The sequence below is a fragment of the Papaver somniferum genome, chromosome 6, assembly GCF_003573695.1.
Source record: "Papaver somniferum cultivar HN1 chromosome 6, ASM357369v1, whole genome shotgun sequence".
NCBI lineage: Eukaryota > Viridiplantae > Streptophyta > Magnoliopsida > Ranunculales > Papaveraceae > Papaver > Papaver somniferum.
The window spans coordinates 5,182,620-5,196,359 of NC_039363.1; the positions used below are offsets into that span (position 1 = coordinate 5,182,620).

At 35.2% G+C, this 13,740-nt stretch overlaps 1 protein-coding gene across 2 annotated transcripts; it reads right to left on the minus strand.

Annotated features, from left to right (window-relative positions):
• Window positions 1-5,827: 5,827 nt before the first annotated feature.
• LOC113286762 (conserved oligomeric Golgi complex subunit 3-like) lies at window positions 5,828-13,616 on the minus strand. Of its 2 annotated transcripts, XM_026535372.1 has the most exons (26): window positions 13,435-13,616; window positions 13,168-13,251; window positions 12,712-12,819; window positions 12,559-12,603; window positions 12,383-12,457; window positions 12,185-12,280; window positions 12,015-12,092; window positions 11,511-11,596; window positions 11,356-11,422; window positions 11,165-11,227; window positions 10,956-11,057; window positions 10,517-10,621; window positions 10,326-10,418; window positions 10,117-10,205; window positions 9,697-9,916; window positions 8,883-8,969; window positions 8,392-8,508; window positions 8,265-8,297; window positions 8,073-8,159; window positions 7,893-7,955; window positions 7,659-7,775; window positions 7,326-7,418; window positions 7,021-7,146; window positions 6,790-6,890; window positions 6,566-6,680; window positions 5,828-6,029 (listed from the first exon to the last, which is right to left on the minus strand). In XM_026535372.1, exons 1-26 carry the CDS (start codon window positions 13,525-13,527, stop codon window positions 5,958-5,960), a joined length of 2,415 nt encoding a protein of 804 aa, XP_026391157.1. In that variant the 5' UTR covers window positions 13,528-13,616; the 3' UTR covers window positions 5,828-5,957. The 2 variants fall into 2 exon arrangements, with proteins under 2 accessions (XP_026391157.1, XP_026391158.1); XM_026535373.1 differs by lacking the exon at window positions 5,828-6,029 and having other exon boundaries at window positions 6,267-6,680; window positions 13,435-13,615.
• Window positions 13,617-13,740: the final 124 nt, after the last annotated feature.

The following is a 13,740-nucleotide window of genomic DNA, read 5'->3' on the forward strand; positions in this document are numbered from 1 at the left end:
CTAGACTACCAACCACTACGTACTAAGCGCATGGTAGTTTTCCTTTTAACCTCACATTCATGTTCATCATAAATACTCTACAAGTTAGTTTCAAAAAGAATATAAACATCTATGAAATCAAAACATTGATCACAACTTAGAATTGAAAAAAGCGAAAAAATTATTTGCGGGAGATGGAGGAATATGGTCGACTTTGCCGTAGATAGATTATAATTTTCATCCTTTCTCCGGTCATGGCACATCTATATTACACACGTAGAATTAAAAAAAGCTTAAGTTTTGATGGGACTAACATAGGTTCAACTTTGTTCCATTGTTTTTTGTTTCTTTTTCTTCATCAAACGTTTAGTATTACTAGATATTCACCAAGAAAATCATCGTCGTACTACATGGAAATTCGTTCTGTCCATTAAGAGACATCTAGCTAGCTTATTGCAGGTTGTCCCGCTAGCCGACTTTAATTGATCGGGAGATAGATTTATTGTAACATGTGTATCATTTTTGGACCAACTTGTTAGCAGACAGGTTCCGTGTTGCGCGCTTTAAAGTTAGAGAAAAGAGATTTACGAATTAACTATAAAAAATCCCCGGAAATTTTTAGTAAAATATTCGGGCTTGATTAAATTATACCCAGATTAATTAATCTGGGTATATTTATTTTGTTCCCAACCATAATAGAGTGTTAAGGGGTGTTTAATATGTGTAAAGTTACCTAATTACTCTTCTCCTAATAATAACCAAAATCACCCCTTTTGGATTTTAGATCAAAACCTTATTAATTTCTTTCCTTCTCCTTTATCATCAATCTAATGATCAATTCCTTTCTCCTACTCTATATTTCATCATTTTCAAATGAAAAAATATCGTCGATTATAATTTTTTTTATTGTCGATTAATTCTTTCAAATTCATTCTAGACTTTGTTTTGTTATTTGAATGACAAATTAGATCAGAAAATTTGAAATTGTTGAATTCTAATTACACAGTCGGCATGGTATTTGTTTATCGAGCACGCCAACTTTTCATATTTATTTTTAGTCGGCAAGCTTATAGGATGAACAACATGCCGACTTTTCATATATTATTTTTAGTCGGCAAGGTTATAAGATGAATAGCATGCCGACTTTTCAAAGAGATTTTTTTTCTGAAAGTAATGTTTGCAGGGTCGGCACGGTATTCATCCTTATACCTTGCCGACTATAGTTTAGTCGGCAAGGTTATGAAATTAAAACCTTGTCGACTAATTATGCATTTGTAACACCTTTCTCTGAATGTCAAACAATCCTATAGTCGGCATGGTATTTTTTATCGACCTTGCCGACTATAAGGTAGCCGGCAAGGTAAAGAATCAATAAAATGTCGATTAGTGAAGCATTTACAACAGTCTCATGTGTGTCAAAAATAATAAAGTCGGCATCTTCTTCATTCACCGACCTTGCCGGCTGGATAAAGTCGGCATGTTATTCATCCGTAAACCTTGCCGACCAGATATAGTCGGGATGTTCTTCATTCGTCGACCCTGCCGACTTTTCATAGTTTCAGAAATGAAAGTGTTGATTTCTTTTTTAATTTTGAGTATGATTTCATACATCAGCTTTGCAATCCCCTTTTTAGAAATGTTTGGTTAGTATGTTTTCATTTTCGTTGCAAAAAAAATTCTCAAAGCAAATTTTTTTCATCAAAAATCTTCCCACATGAGTTCAATCAAAAACAAAATTTGATAACTTAAATTCATAAGTTTTAATCTACTTAATTAATTCATCTAAATTCAATTATTAACCTAATCATAATTTTTAGTGTTAATTAAACAATGGTACATTAATCATTTAAAAAATACAAGGTTAAGGGGTAGCCTGTTTTACTTCAAAATGACATGGTTTTGTCTTATTAGGTATACCTCAATTAATTTGGGTATACCCCAATCAAACCAGGTGAAATATATCAAGTTGTTGGTGCTTGTATTTATTTTATTTTTTATAAATACACACATTTATTAATGATTAAAGGTTGTTACATAAGGTAAAAATTGTTCCTGCTTCATATTTATCCTAGCAAAAAAATAGGATTGTGAATCCTCGGACAAATTATCAGTAGAGAAGGAAACGATTCTGTTTTCCTAGCCTCCTTAGCTATTTTTTCTACTAAAAACATGAACTTCTTACTTAGATGTTTAAACACACTATTATTCACGAACTCAACATATTATTCCCAAGGGATCTTCAAATTAGGATGTAAGTCTTTGCTAAGATAAGTAACCGGATTCTGACAGTATAATCCAGTTGAGAGCTTTAGAACACTTTTTTTCTTCAGAATCTAGGAGGCTTGCTGCTCAGATTGAGCCTGCCTTGATGCATCTCCTACGACCTGTAATATCCATAATATAAACCGTAAATGCCGTGGTATAGTTAGCTTCAAGAAAAGATGCATCAAAATGAATAATCCTTTCTGGATTTTGATTATTTTCATTATCACAGTCTTTCTGAATTGTGATGTGCCTAAGTAGATTTACCCCTATAATGGTAAAGACGATCCAAGTTTATGATATTAATGAGATCCATAGGATTAGGACTAACATTTTCAAAAACAGTTTTATTTCTGTATTTTCATATATTTTTTTTTGGATGATGCAAGCTATTTTAGGCCAAAACTCGTGAGGTCTATTATCGTTCATCCACAAACTAAACCACATTTGAATATTGTTGTTATGAATATAACTAGATGACCGCGCGGTGGTTGGCGGCTGACCAAAAATTCTTCCATTTATATCTGATTGAATTTTAACCAAAATCCTTTTTACCTCGTGGCATTAATCATTTATATACCATGTACTTTATTTTATTACCACTGGGCACGCTGTCAAAAATCCTAAATATTGAGTGGATATTGAAAATCAACAACAACATATCTTGACATTGCAACAATGATGACATCTTGCACAGTCATCTACCGTCTATACTTATACAAAGGTGGCACACTAGGCTCTATAATGCAACAATATAAATTTGGCATTATCGAGTGACAGTATTGCCTTATTCGCGAAACACATTTTTGGAAATGAAAAATATAATGCATTGCTTGGGCCCTTACAGCATCCCATTACCCTCTTGATCATTATGCATATCTGTAGGGAAAACGAGTTTGTGCATTAGGACCTTTTACCGGACCGAGAAAAAACAAGAAAACCCACGGTATAACATTGCAAAAGATGCAAAATCTCATCCATGAGAACCATTCCGAAGCATCATATTTTCTTCATGTTCCACGTGGGTCAATAGTTGAACGAATATCAACCAAGTGTACGACTGCAAACTCTTTTTCGAGGAAGGGATTTTCAGTAGACCATCTTCAATAACTACCTCTTTTCCTTTCCCACGAGTTCTCATTCTATTTGAATCCTATTATTGGGGCTTGAAACCCAAAGGATTTTCGGGGTTTTACTGGGTCATGAAATAACAAATCCAATAACCCCCTATTCTATTATTTTATTAATGTCTAATATATCCTCAATTGAATTAGTGTTAATTAAAAAAATTAATTAAATTAGTTATGATAAGTATATGAATTAGGATTAATCATTTTACTAATTTTATGAAAATCAAAAAAACTTTTTTCATCAATTTTTTTTCCTTTTCTTTTTTGTTTGATTAAGTAGAGGATTCTGAGGATTTTCTTTTAACTTTGTTGAAAATCAACCACCTAATATGGTGAAACATATCCTTAAATTACTCAGGATAACTCTATATATGGAAGATTTTGTTGATTTAAATCGGAAAGCATCCATTAAAAATATGGATATTTTGCAGTTTCGGCTGGGAAAACATCAAATCCCAGCCGCAACCGACACTTATTCGGCTGAGAAATGATGAACTTCCAGCCAAAAATACTGTATACGGCTGGCATAACATTACATCCCAGCCGCAACTCAACAATTTACGGTTGGGAAAACCCATCCGTAAGCAATCTCGGCTAGGAAAACTTTGTCGACCTATACGTTATATATTTTAATTATCAGAATCATTTACGGCCGGAAAAATCCAGCCGCAAGTCTTTGATACGGCTGGGACGTACGAGTCGTAAGTTCAATTGCGGCTGTTAAAACCAAGTCGTTTTTCATCCTCTGTTTTTTTTTATGATTATCAGAATAGCTTACGGCTGGGAAATCCCAGCCGTGGGTGTAGTAACGTCTGGGAAATACTAGCCGTAATTGTTTTCGGCTGGGAAAACCAATCCGTAATCTAAATTAATCGCTGGGAATTTTGAGAACTCCCGACCATATACACTTTCAAAAAAAAAAGAATTTGCTCGAAATTAATCGAATTGGATTTTTTAACCATCCAAAATCAAAAATAAATGATGGGTTTTCTTAGTTTTTTTCTTTTTATGATAAGTGTTTTCATCATGATGAAATTATGATCATTATCTTTATCATGATCAAAGGAAAATGAGAAGATAATAGTTTTTGGTTTTCTTTATGATCATCATCCTCTTCATGATGAAATTATGATCATCATCTTCATCATGATTTATGAATGAGAAGAGAAGGATGAAGAGAAGATAATATAATTAGTTGTCTTCATCATGATGAACTCGTGATCATCTTCATCATGATTTGTCAATGAAAAGAAAAGGAGAAGAGAAGATTATAGATTTCGGATTTTTTTTTGATGAATAGTGAAATTTGAATAAGGGTATTTTTTACTTTTTCATATTCCTAGAGTTCCTCTATCCACCTTTTGACTACACCTAGCATTTTAAGCCCCCGAATCCATTTGAGTTCAAGCCCCAATAATAGGATTCTTCTATTTCCCCAACAAAAGTTTTAAATCAAGTAAATAATTACGGTTGTTGATAGTGAGGTTGACTGAAGTTCGTCACCCATGAGTTATGCTAGAATTGGGACTTATCATGGAAAAGAAGAAAAAGAAATACTACAAGGATAACAACTTTGAGTTCAGGAAGATAATTTGCAAAGTACTTCACCTACATAATTCTATGAGCTTCCAACTTGGGTTCACATAGACAACTCAATTTATTGATACATACATTGTAGCAATCTCCTCAAATGGGTTTGATTCAGAGTAATGAAAAAAGTTGTTTGAGAAGTCGGGGAGCAATAATTTTCGTCTCGTATATCAGATTTCAGAAATTGCTTTAAATCAATTTTTGGTGTTGGTGGTGGTTTCTACCCGACTCGAGACGTCGTCTTCTTCATCCGACAGACAACAAAAATTGCTTGTCGTCCGAATCATCTGATCAATATAATAATTTTTTCTAAGAATTTTGAACTTAAAATATATTCCTTTGATTCTATTAGAAGGATGTTTGTTATCAATTTAACCGATGGATTCACAAAAATTCTCAAATTCATGAAATTATTATTTTTTTTTGGACAAAAAATGTGACGGACAAACTAACATTAACACTAAGGGACTCCTCCCTTCGGTCCTCGTCCGATTATAAATAAAAGAAATCAAAACACACCAACTTTGAGATGTCAGAGTTGCATAGTTTGCACTAGGGATCATTTTAAGTATCAGAGTTACATAGTCTGCAGTTGCACTAGGGATAGCGTAAAATCTATTGTACTTTAAAAAAAATTAATTACGCAAGTAAGACAAGGGACCCTATTATTTTATTGTTTCAACAATTGGTCCTTGGAGGTGGTACCGGACAAGACTGTATATGCCATGAAGGAATGCAGTGAACGGCTTGGAACCCGTAGACACGCAGTGTCTTGCAATGTTTCTGGGCCATCCCCGAATACTGGAGTTGTTGCTTGCTGCCTGACGATAATAAATATGAATATTATCCTTAACTTTATGAAAAATTGGGGATATGACCTGATTTAGGCACATGAATATTATATCTCTAAATTAAAGATCTTCGGGAAGACTGCTCTTATTAAGGATCTGTTTAGATCAGATCATGAAATTGAAAGGTTCAAAGATGCAAAATTGTTCACTTTTGGATCCTCAGGCAGGCAGCAGAGCAGAATTCAAGGAAACCCTCGTCTAGTGATGACAGTAATTTCTGCATAAAATGTTTAATATATCTCTTGATGAGTACCCCACGTACATGCATAAATGCTGGGTTTGATATTTCAAAAAAATTTGCCCATGAGTTCTAGTGCCTGTATTGTACAGTATGTTCTTGCTCAACAGAAGCTAAATTTTATTACTAACAATTACCTTCTACAAATACGTCAGTTGTAGTATAATATAGCGGTATGTATTACCACCTAGTAAGTCCATCTTGAATATATAGTTCTGAGATAACGATGCAATCATTTGAACTTAGGAAGCACTATGACGACCATGTTTTCTCTACAATCTAGTCGCTTAGTATCTAGCTTTCCACAGTTTCATCTTTTAATTTTTAAAAGTGACTAAATACAACCATCCCATTGCCTCGCTTAATGGAAGACTCGAGCATCGCTCAATGTAAACTAACTTGGGATTATTTGAGTATCTGATATTGCAGACAAAACTTTTTCTATGATCAAAGCCGAAAAGAAAAGAAAAGAAAGACATGAACTATATATTCAAGATGGACTAGAGAAGACTGTCCAGTTGAGATTGCAAGTCTTGGATTGATTTCAGATTGATGATCTGTAGATCCTCAGCAGTGTACTCAGACTTTAAAAGGGCAAGTACTTGAGAATGAGCTTCCAGAATATTGGTTCTGCGTAAATAGAACAGCTAATTAGACATGAACTCTACTAGCAAACTGCAACCTGAAGGGGGTGCAGAGTTTAAGCTACAGTTCTACTTAGAGGGAAACAGTAACATACTTGATTGGTTTGAATAGAATGGTTCTTGTTGAAGGGTTCTGCAGATAAAGCTTCATTTTCGTCAATACAACTGGTAACTCTTTCTGAATTGCATCACCAACCTGTTCCATCAATATAAACTGACACAATGAGCTTCATTGACTATGTTTTGAATCATCAAGATGTACATCAACCTCGGATATATCAAATCATTTTAAAAACCATCATAATAGGTGGAACATTATAGGATACCTTCTGAACAAGCTCAATCACTTTATCAGGAGTAGCGAAGGCTTGAGTCCTGAGGGGTTTTGCCAAAGCTGAGTCCGGTTTTCTATCTTGGCTGCCCGAGGATAATGCACCTTTCACTGCTGTCACCTAATTAACACATTTTTTTCAAGTTTACTGGAAGAGAATCCATATTCGAATTAGGCAGAACAGCTAAACAGTTCCGCTATGACACTAAAAAAAAAGGAATCTCACGGCTCCATAACATTTACTATCTAGGCAAGCTTTGCAGATACAGAATTGACGAAATGAGAGAAAAAAAGATTCACCTTAGTCACAAACGAAAGCATTGGATCTACAACTAGCTTGGTGACCAACATTATGAATTCTTCGCAAGTGGTTTTGAGGTTTCTCTCCAGATCCTATGTTAAGAAACAAATAAATTAGAGAAAAAAAAGTTGCTGCACAAATGCAATTTACACTCAGATCAATACACGGATATGAACAAAAGCAACTGCATCATGGGGTTTTACTCATGTTGCAGTTATGAAAATAAAAACTGCATAAGTGGGCTAATTAGTTATGAAAATGAAAACTGATAAAGAAATAGTCTAACAAAATAAGAAGTTATACTACAACTGATCAGCAGGAAAACCATATACCTTTTTGGCATCCAGCTGACTTTCCAAAACCCGGGGGGATAAAGTTCTTGCCAACGAGGTTGATCTTGTCCAGTCAAATAGAGAAGCTTGACCTCTAAGAAGCCGCCTTACATTCTCCTGGAAGAGGAATTCAAGTCTATGAGCTATTACACTTCTCTGTGAGTGGTAGGAATAATAGCAAGTCCAAAATATAGGAGCATGAAACAAGGGAGAAGTTGATTACAGCGCACTAACCAGCAAATGAGAGAAATCTAGTTCTTTGTGTGTCACAGAAAATTCTATATCAAATGGTGCAATCTGGAATAACAAGAAAATGGAGCAATTAGTAATACAATCTTCACCATAAAGAACAACCTGTGATCTGCAGAGCAAAAGACAAGGAGAAGAACGCAAGGAAGACAGACTGGTATTAACCTTCTCCCTTAAGATAAGAAGATGCTTGATGAGGAAAAGTTGCCCATCAGTTGTACTTGATCTTTTAGCAATAAGTTTGCTTGCTTTCTGTAGATCAAGAGTAACAAAAATGGAAACATTAGTCCCTCACCTTCATCTTCGTCATGTTTAAGACTTTTTCACAGCCATAATAACTACATACAGTTCACTAACCTGGATGGATGTTGCGCAGACTTCTACTGCTTCCTGATGAAATGAAAAAGGATAAACATTTAAAACAAGGAAATACTTAATCTGAAGAAAGGGTATCAAATCAAGGAGTTTAAGCAATCACATAAACCTGAGCTAAACCAGTAAAAACAGCAGGCTCTAAACAACGATACAGCTTTGACAGGCAGGATAAGGTTTTCTCCAATGGTGGGTACCATGTCTGGAAAAGATCTGGGTTCTCGTCAGCCTGTTTAAACACGACAATATGAGCAAAAGATTAATGCATAGTCGAAACTTACTGCAGGCTCTTTTATAGATGCTACAAAATGAAGTACCACACATCAGCCAGATCTCGGTTGAGAAATCAAAGAATAAAGTAGCATGCATCAGCCAAATGCACATATGAGATACTTCTCAACTAGTTAAAGTACACATCCTGTGCAGATCATGTACGACTTATATAAGGGTAATCTAGGTCTGTCATAGGCCAAGCAAATCATCTGGAATTTTATTTTCTTGTCCCCCAGTTTTGAAAATATAAGAAGTAAACTAAACACACATGGAAAACATTAACTTCTTATAATTAAGTAATCAAAAAGCTGTGGGATAATAACACTTTACCGAGGTGGTTGCAGGTTCAGTCTCAGCAGATTGCTCAAGCTTTGCAGGGTAATCTAGGTCGTCATCGAAAGGAATATAGTTTGCTATCTGCATGAGAAAACAATAAAAAGCATCAATAGAAAGTCAAATTTTCAAAATTTTGAAACAGAAAGCATCTTCTTTCACTTAAACTCTAACAATAAACTGCATCAATGGTAAATAAAGATGTCTTATATCTAATCAACTCCCTCCTGAACTGAGTTAAGAAGTCTCAAAAAAATAAACAACTTGGTAATGCATTAGAAATTATAGATGGTGATGTAACAAGTTGGACAACTTTCCTTCTCTGATTCTCCATTCATTAAGCCACGGAATCGCTATCTAAGAGATGTTGTGGGAGAAAGTTCACCATTCTAATTAAGGACCTTGAAAACATAAGCAAGCCGTAGCAACCTCAATGTGTTTCCGGTACCCCCAACATTTGAGGATACCAGAAGTTAATATAATGAACTATTTTTTATGCCACATTCTTCTGCAGCATCTTAATTATTTAGCAAGTCTGTCTGCTCTGGTATATAGATTTTTTTAATTTTTTTAATATTTTGTCTGTTTGGTAAATGAAGTTCTCCTCTAATTGACTGAAAGATTAATCCTCAGTGCGCTTGGTGAACAAGAAATGTAATCTATAGTGAATGGTTGCAATGCCGTATTGTATGTTTAATAGTTCATAATATCAGAAACTGCCTTTAAGGTGAGACATGAATAGTAAGAAGACTATAGGAGGATGAGCTAAAATAACTAGATTACACCAAAAAGGTGAAAGGAATATCCATACCTCATCACGAATATGTGTACGAGCACGGAAAGTTAACCGCTCGTGAACGTCTGCCAATATTCTCTCTAGTGTGGGGCGTAGCCCAGCTAATGAGTCACTTCTTGCACTGAGCTGTTCTCCTAGGACTTTTACTTTCAGAATGTCGACAAGTTCACACAGAAAATCGAGATTTGCTTCATGGATAAGTTTCGGCCGGAGAGTATCATACAAATAAGTGGACCTGAAGAATTAGATGACGTATTCAGTTCAAATGCATAATAGGTGGCTAGCTGATTAACTCAAGAAAAAGGATAAAAAATATCGTAACAAAAGAAGTTATATCTCTAAGGATCTGTATCACAGAGTACGAAAAAAAACTAGTGTTTCCGTTCTCTTTGTAAGAAAAGAGGTGAATTTTCCAACACAAGCAAGACAACTTACAGAGGATCTATTAATGGCGACAAACTTGACACGTCCTCGGAGGAAGATGGGAAGAAATGAACAAATAGTTGGTGCTCATGAAGGCATACCTGATAACAATTTTAGATAACTTTACATACTACTCAGGAAATAAAAGTATTAATGTAAACTGAAAGCCTATTTTAATGGAATACCAGTGACTATAGCATTAGAGTTAAGTCGACAATCACCTGTACTAGGTATGCACATCCAGACCTAGTCAATGATGGCAACTCCTCTTTTTTGGCAAATTCCGAGATCCTTTGATGCACTATGCTTTTTATCTAGATAGCAGGAATGTAAATAAGTTAAAAAAAAAAGTTTGTATAAACTAGAATCTAGAACTGAAATGGAGGAAAATTTTAATAAATAATGAGCTCACCAAAGAGAGACGTTGTTCACAATATAACTTGTGGCACTCCGCGAGAACTTGAGCATATTCTTTTCTTAAAGCTCTCTTTTCAATTTCCTCCAAGACTGGCTTGAGCTGCAATTTGCATAAATGACTCAGCCATCAAGTTGCTTGAATAATAGAAAAAAGAATCTTCTTTTTGGTCTGACAAGTAAATTTATTGTTTTTTTAAGAGAAAAATAATTCAAATGAATATTATCAAAAGAAAGTCAAAAGTGAGTGCTTTTGGTTATGAAACCAGGTCTGATTCACCTCTCGACTTAAATGGATAGTGACTGATAGGAGGTGGGCGATAACAATTTTCTTCTCATAACCATATTACAGCCACAAGGATAGAACTCTACTTATACCTAGCTTGTACTAGAACCTCATTAGGGTGGAGGAGTTATGATTCCTGGGGAAGTATTACCTCTCCGGCTGCTGCTTTAAAACGAACATAGATAACAGATGTCTCCACACCTTCAGATACGGAAGCATTGCTGCCACCACTGCCTCGGATTGCTGCATAGACCTGATAGAAACCATTTAGTTTACAACATATGCCTCTGACTGTGAGGTACAGAATGACTTCCCGACTTGCACATATATTGCATTTTCAACTTTGTACGAAAATCTTACCTGAGCTGAAGCACCTTTGAGAACGGAAAGTACATGGGACCGAATCATACCCAGTGCTCGGGACTGTATTCAAAATGATAACATTAAAAACATAAAAGAAGATGCAGGAATGAACAAATAAATGATATAAATCACCCAGTAAAATAAACCGAACGGTCGTTTACATGTATATGACAAACTTATTCAATTACCTGAAGTTGTTTAAATTTGATCATATAAACACCTGACTCCGCATACTGCGAGTTGTTTTCAACATACCTATGCTTAGGGAAAAAGTATTAGGCTGAATTTTTCTTAAAGGCCAAATTGACAGAATATAAATATGTTGGTAAGTGTTCTGACTTACGAAATGCAATCATCAAGCCGTTTAAGCAAGGGAAGAAAGTTTCCGCTTCCAACCCTCATGTTTGGAGAGTAAAAACTACTAGCAACCTGCACATGGGTTGAGTTGGAAAACCCATTAAAAACTATAAGAAATCAAGAAAACGGTTAAGCCTCTGTATGAACTCAATGTTCATCCGTATAAAGAAAAAAACAAGAAATGGGGGATTCTGTTGGATAAGATAAAGTCCAATGAGAAGTTTATAAGATTCACGGGTATCAAAGATTTAAAGAAATTAAGATCAGTCAGAATCAGGCCGTGACTTTTAAAGGACAGCCATACTATCAGTATTCTTGCAAAGCAGGATTTATCCACCTCTATACATATTCACTTCGAATGGGTGGTTACATGCTACCGAATGATTATTCCGATCCAAACAGGGAGTCAGATACAACATCTCCTAGAATTTAGATTATATTGTATCTAAAACAGAAAAAAATTCTAGATAGGCCGGCATTCGAACCTTACATTCTCCAATTCATCGAAGTAACTGAGCTTATCCCGAAGTGCTTCCGCAAAATCGACAAGTCTTTTCTTCTCGATCAGCTGTGATTCGAATGAAGAAATCAATGTCAGTACTACAATTCAACCAAAAACCGATGAAGAAAAGGTGATGAGGAAATCAAGTATGGCCATACCAATCGGTCACATGCGTCATGTAATGTTTTCGTCTTTGTTGCAACTTCCTGATGTTGCAGCTGCAGTTCATTGAATAAGTGGAGTGTCTCATCTACCTGCATAGCAATAACATGAAACCAAAACGACCTAAAGTCAAGAATCACAACCAAATGGTAAATTGCAAAGGTGAGGAATGATACAAGCATGATTAATAATACCTGATTGAGGATGCCATCACATGTTTGTATACGTTCTGTTAATGTAATTACATAGTGGCGATATTTCTCCTCTGTCTGCTCATATTAAAGAGATGAATAATATAAACCCAAATCTATCTCATATTCCCAAAAGTTTGTAGTAATCAAATACGCAGCTATTACGTTTTAGCACTAACCTCTGATTTCATGGCCGATTCAAGATCCATAAACCATTTGTAAAACTACACCAAGAACATAACATAATATAGTTAGCATCCAATACATAAAGGATCCCACTTCTTTTATCAAGTAAATAACACATTGACTGATAAGTAGAAGTAGAAGCAAACCTGATGTGTGTTAACCAAAACAGCTTCCATGGCTCCAAAATCTTCCAAAGCATTAGCTTTAGTTGCCACTGTTAGACCACTATCCTGCACCGAATTTTGATCTTGGGACTGCAACAAAAACACATGAATACAACATCACTTAGCACAACAAACACCAAAAACCTTTCAAAATTGGCGTTGGTTAATGTGTCTTTTTTGACACTTGACACTAACAAAACCATATCACAAAAATTCTGATCATGGTATCACCATAAACACATTAACCAACTTGACATAATCCTAATATAGATAACTCACTCATAGAACATCATTTTCACACCATCTAGGCCTAATTATAACAAATTGCCATAAAATCCTAACATATGAGGGTCCAATAGCGTGCCCATGCCTAGATTTCATTAAACTCAATTCAAAAATCTCAAAATTTCTAATCAAATTGAATATAAAATTGCTCACCACATTGTCAGGAAACGGTCTTTCAGCAGCAGCATGAGAAAGAGCAACAATAGCTGCATGCTGCTGTTCAGTTAATGGCGCATTCTGTCATCATAATCAAACAATCAGATCCCTAAATTTTTCAACACTTAACGGATCTAACAAACAAAAAATTTCAAATTTATTTTTCCTTACAGAACAAAAACTGAAATTACGATGAATTTTCAGATCTAAGCTCAAAAGAAGTGGATTATCGTAGAGAGAAAAGAGTAGTGACAGTAACAGTACCTGTTCCCAAGTAGAACGGAAATTATAGCCACTGGAAATTGCTCCACCTGTTGATCTCTGAGGATGATGATGAGTTATAGAAGAAGAAGCCATGAAGAATGACTGAATTTGTCTCTGCACCTAGAATTTCATTTTCTTCGTGTTTGATTAAAGAAAGAAAGACTCGGAAGTAAGAAGAAAGAAATGGTTTGGGGGTGGATCTTCTTTAATGGGCTTTTATTTTGTTTAACTATTTCGAAACTAAGCCCAAAATAGTCTGTCGGTAAGCGCTATCCGACCAAGAATATTTTAAACCCCCTTCAAAAT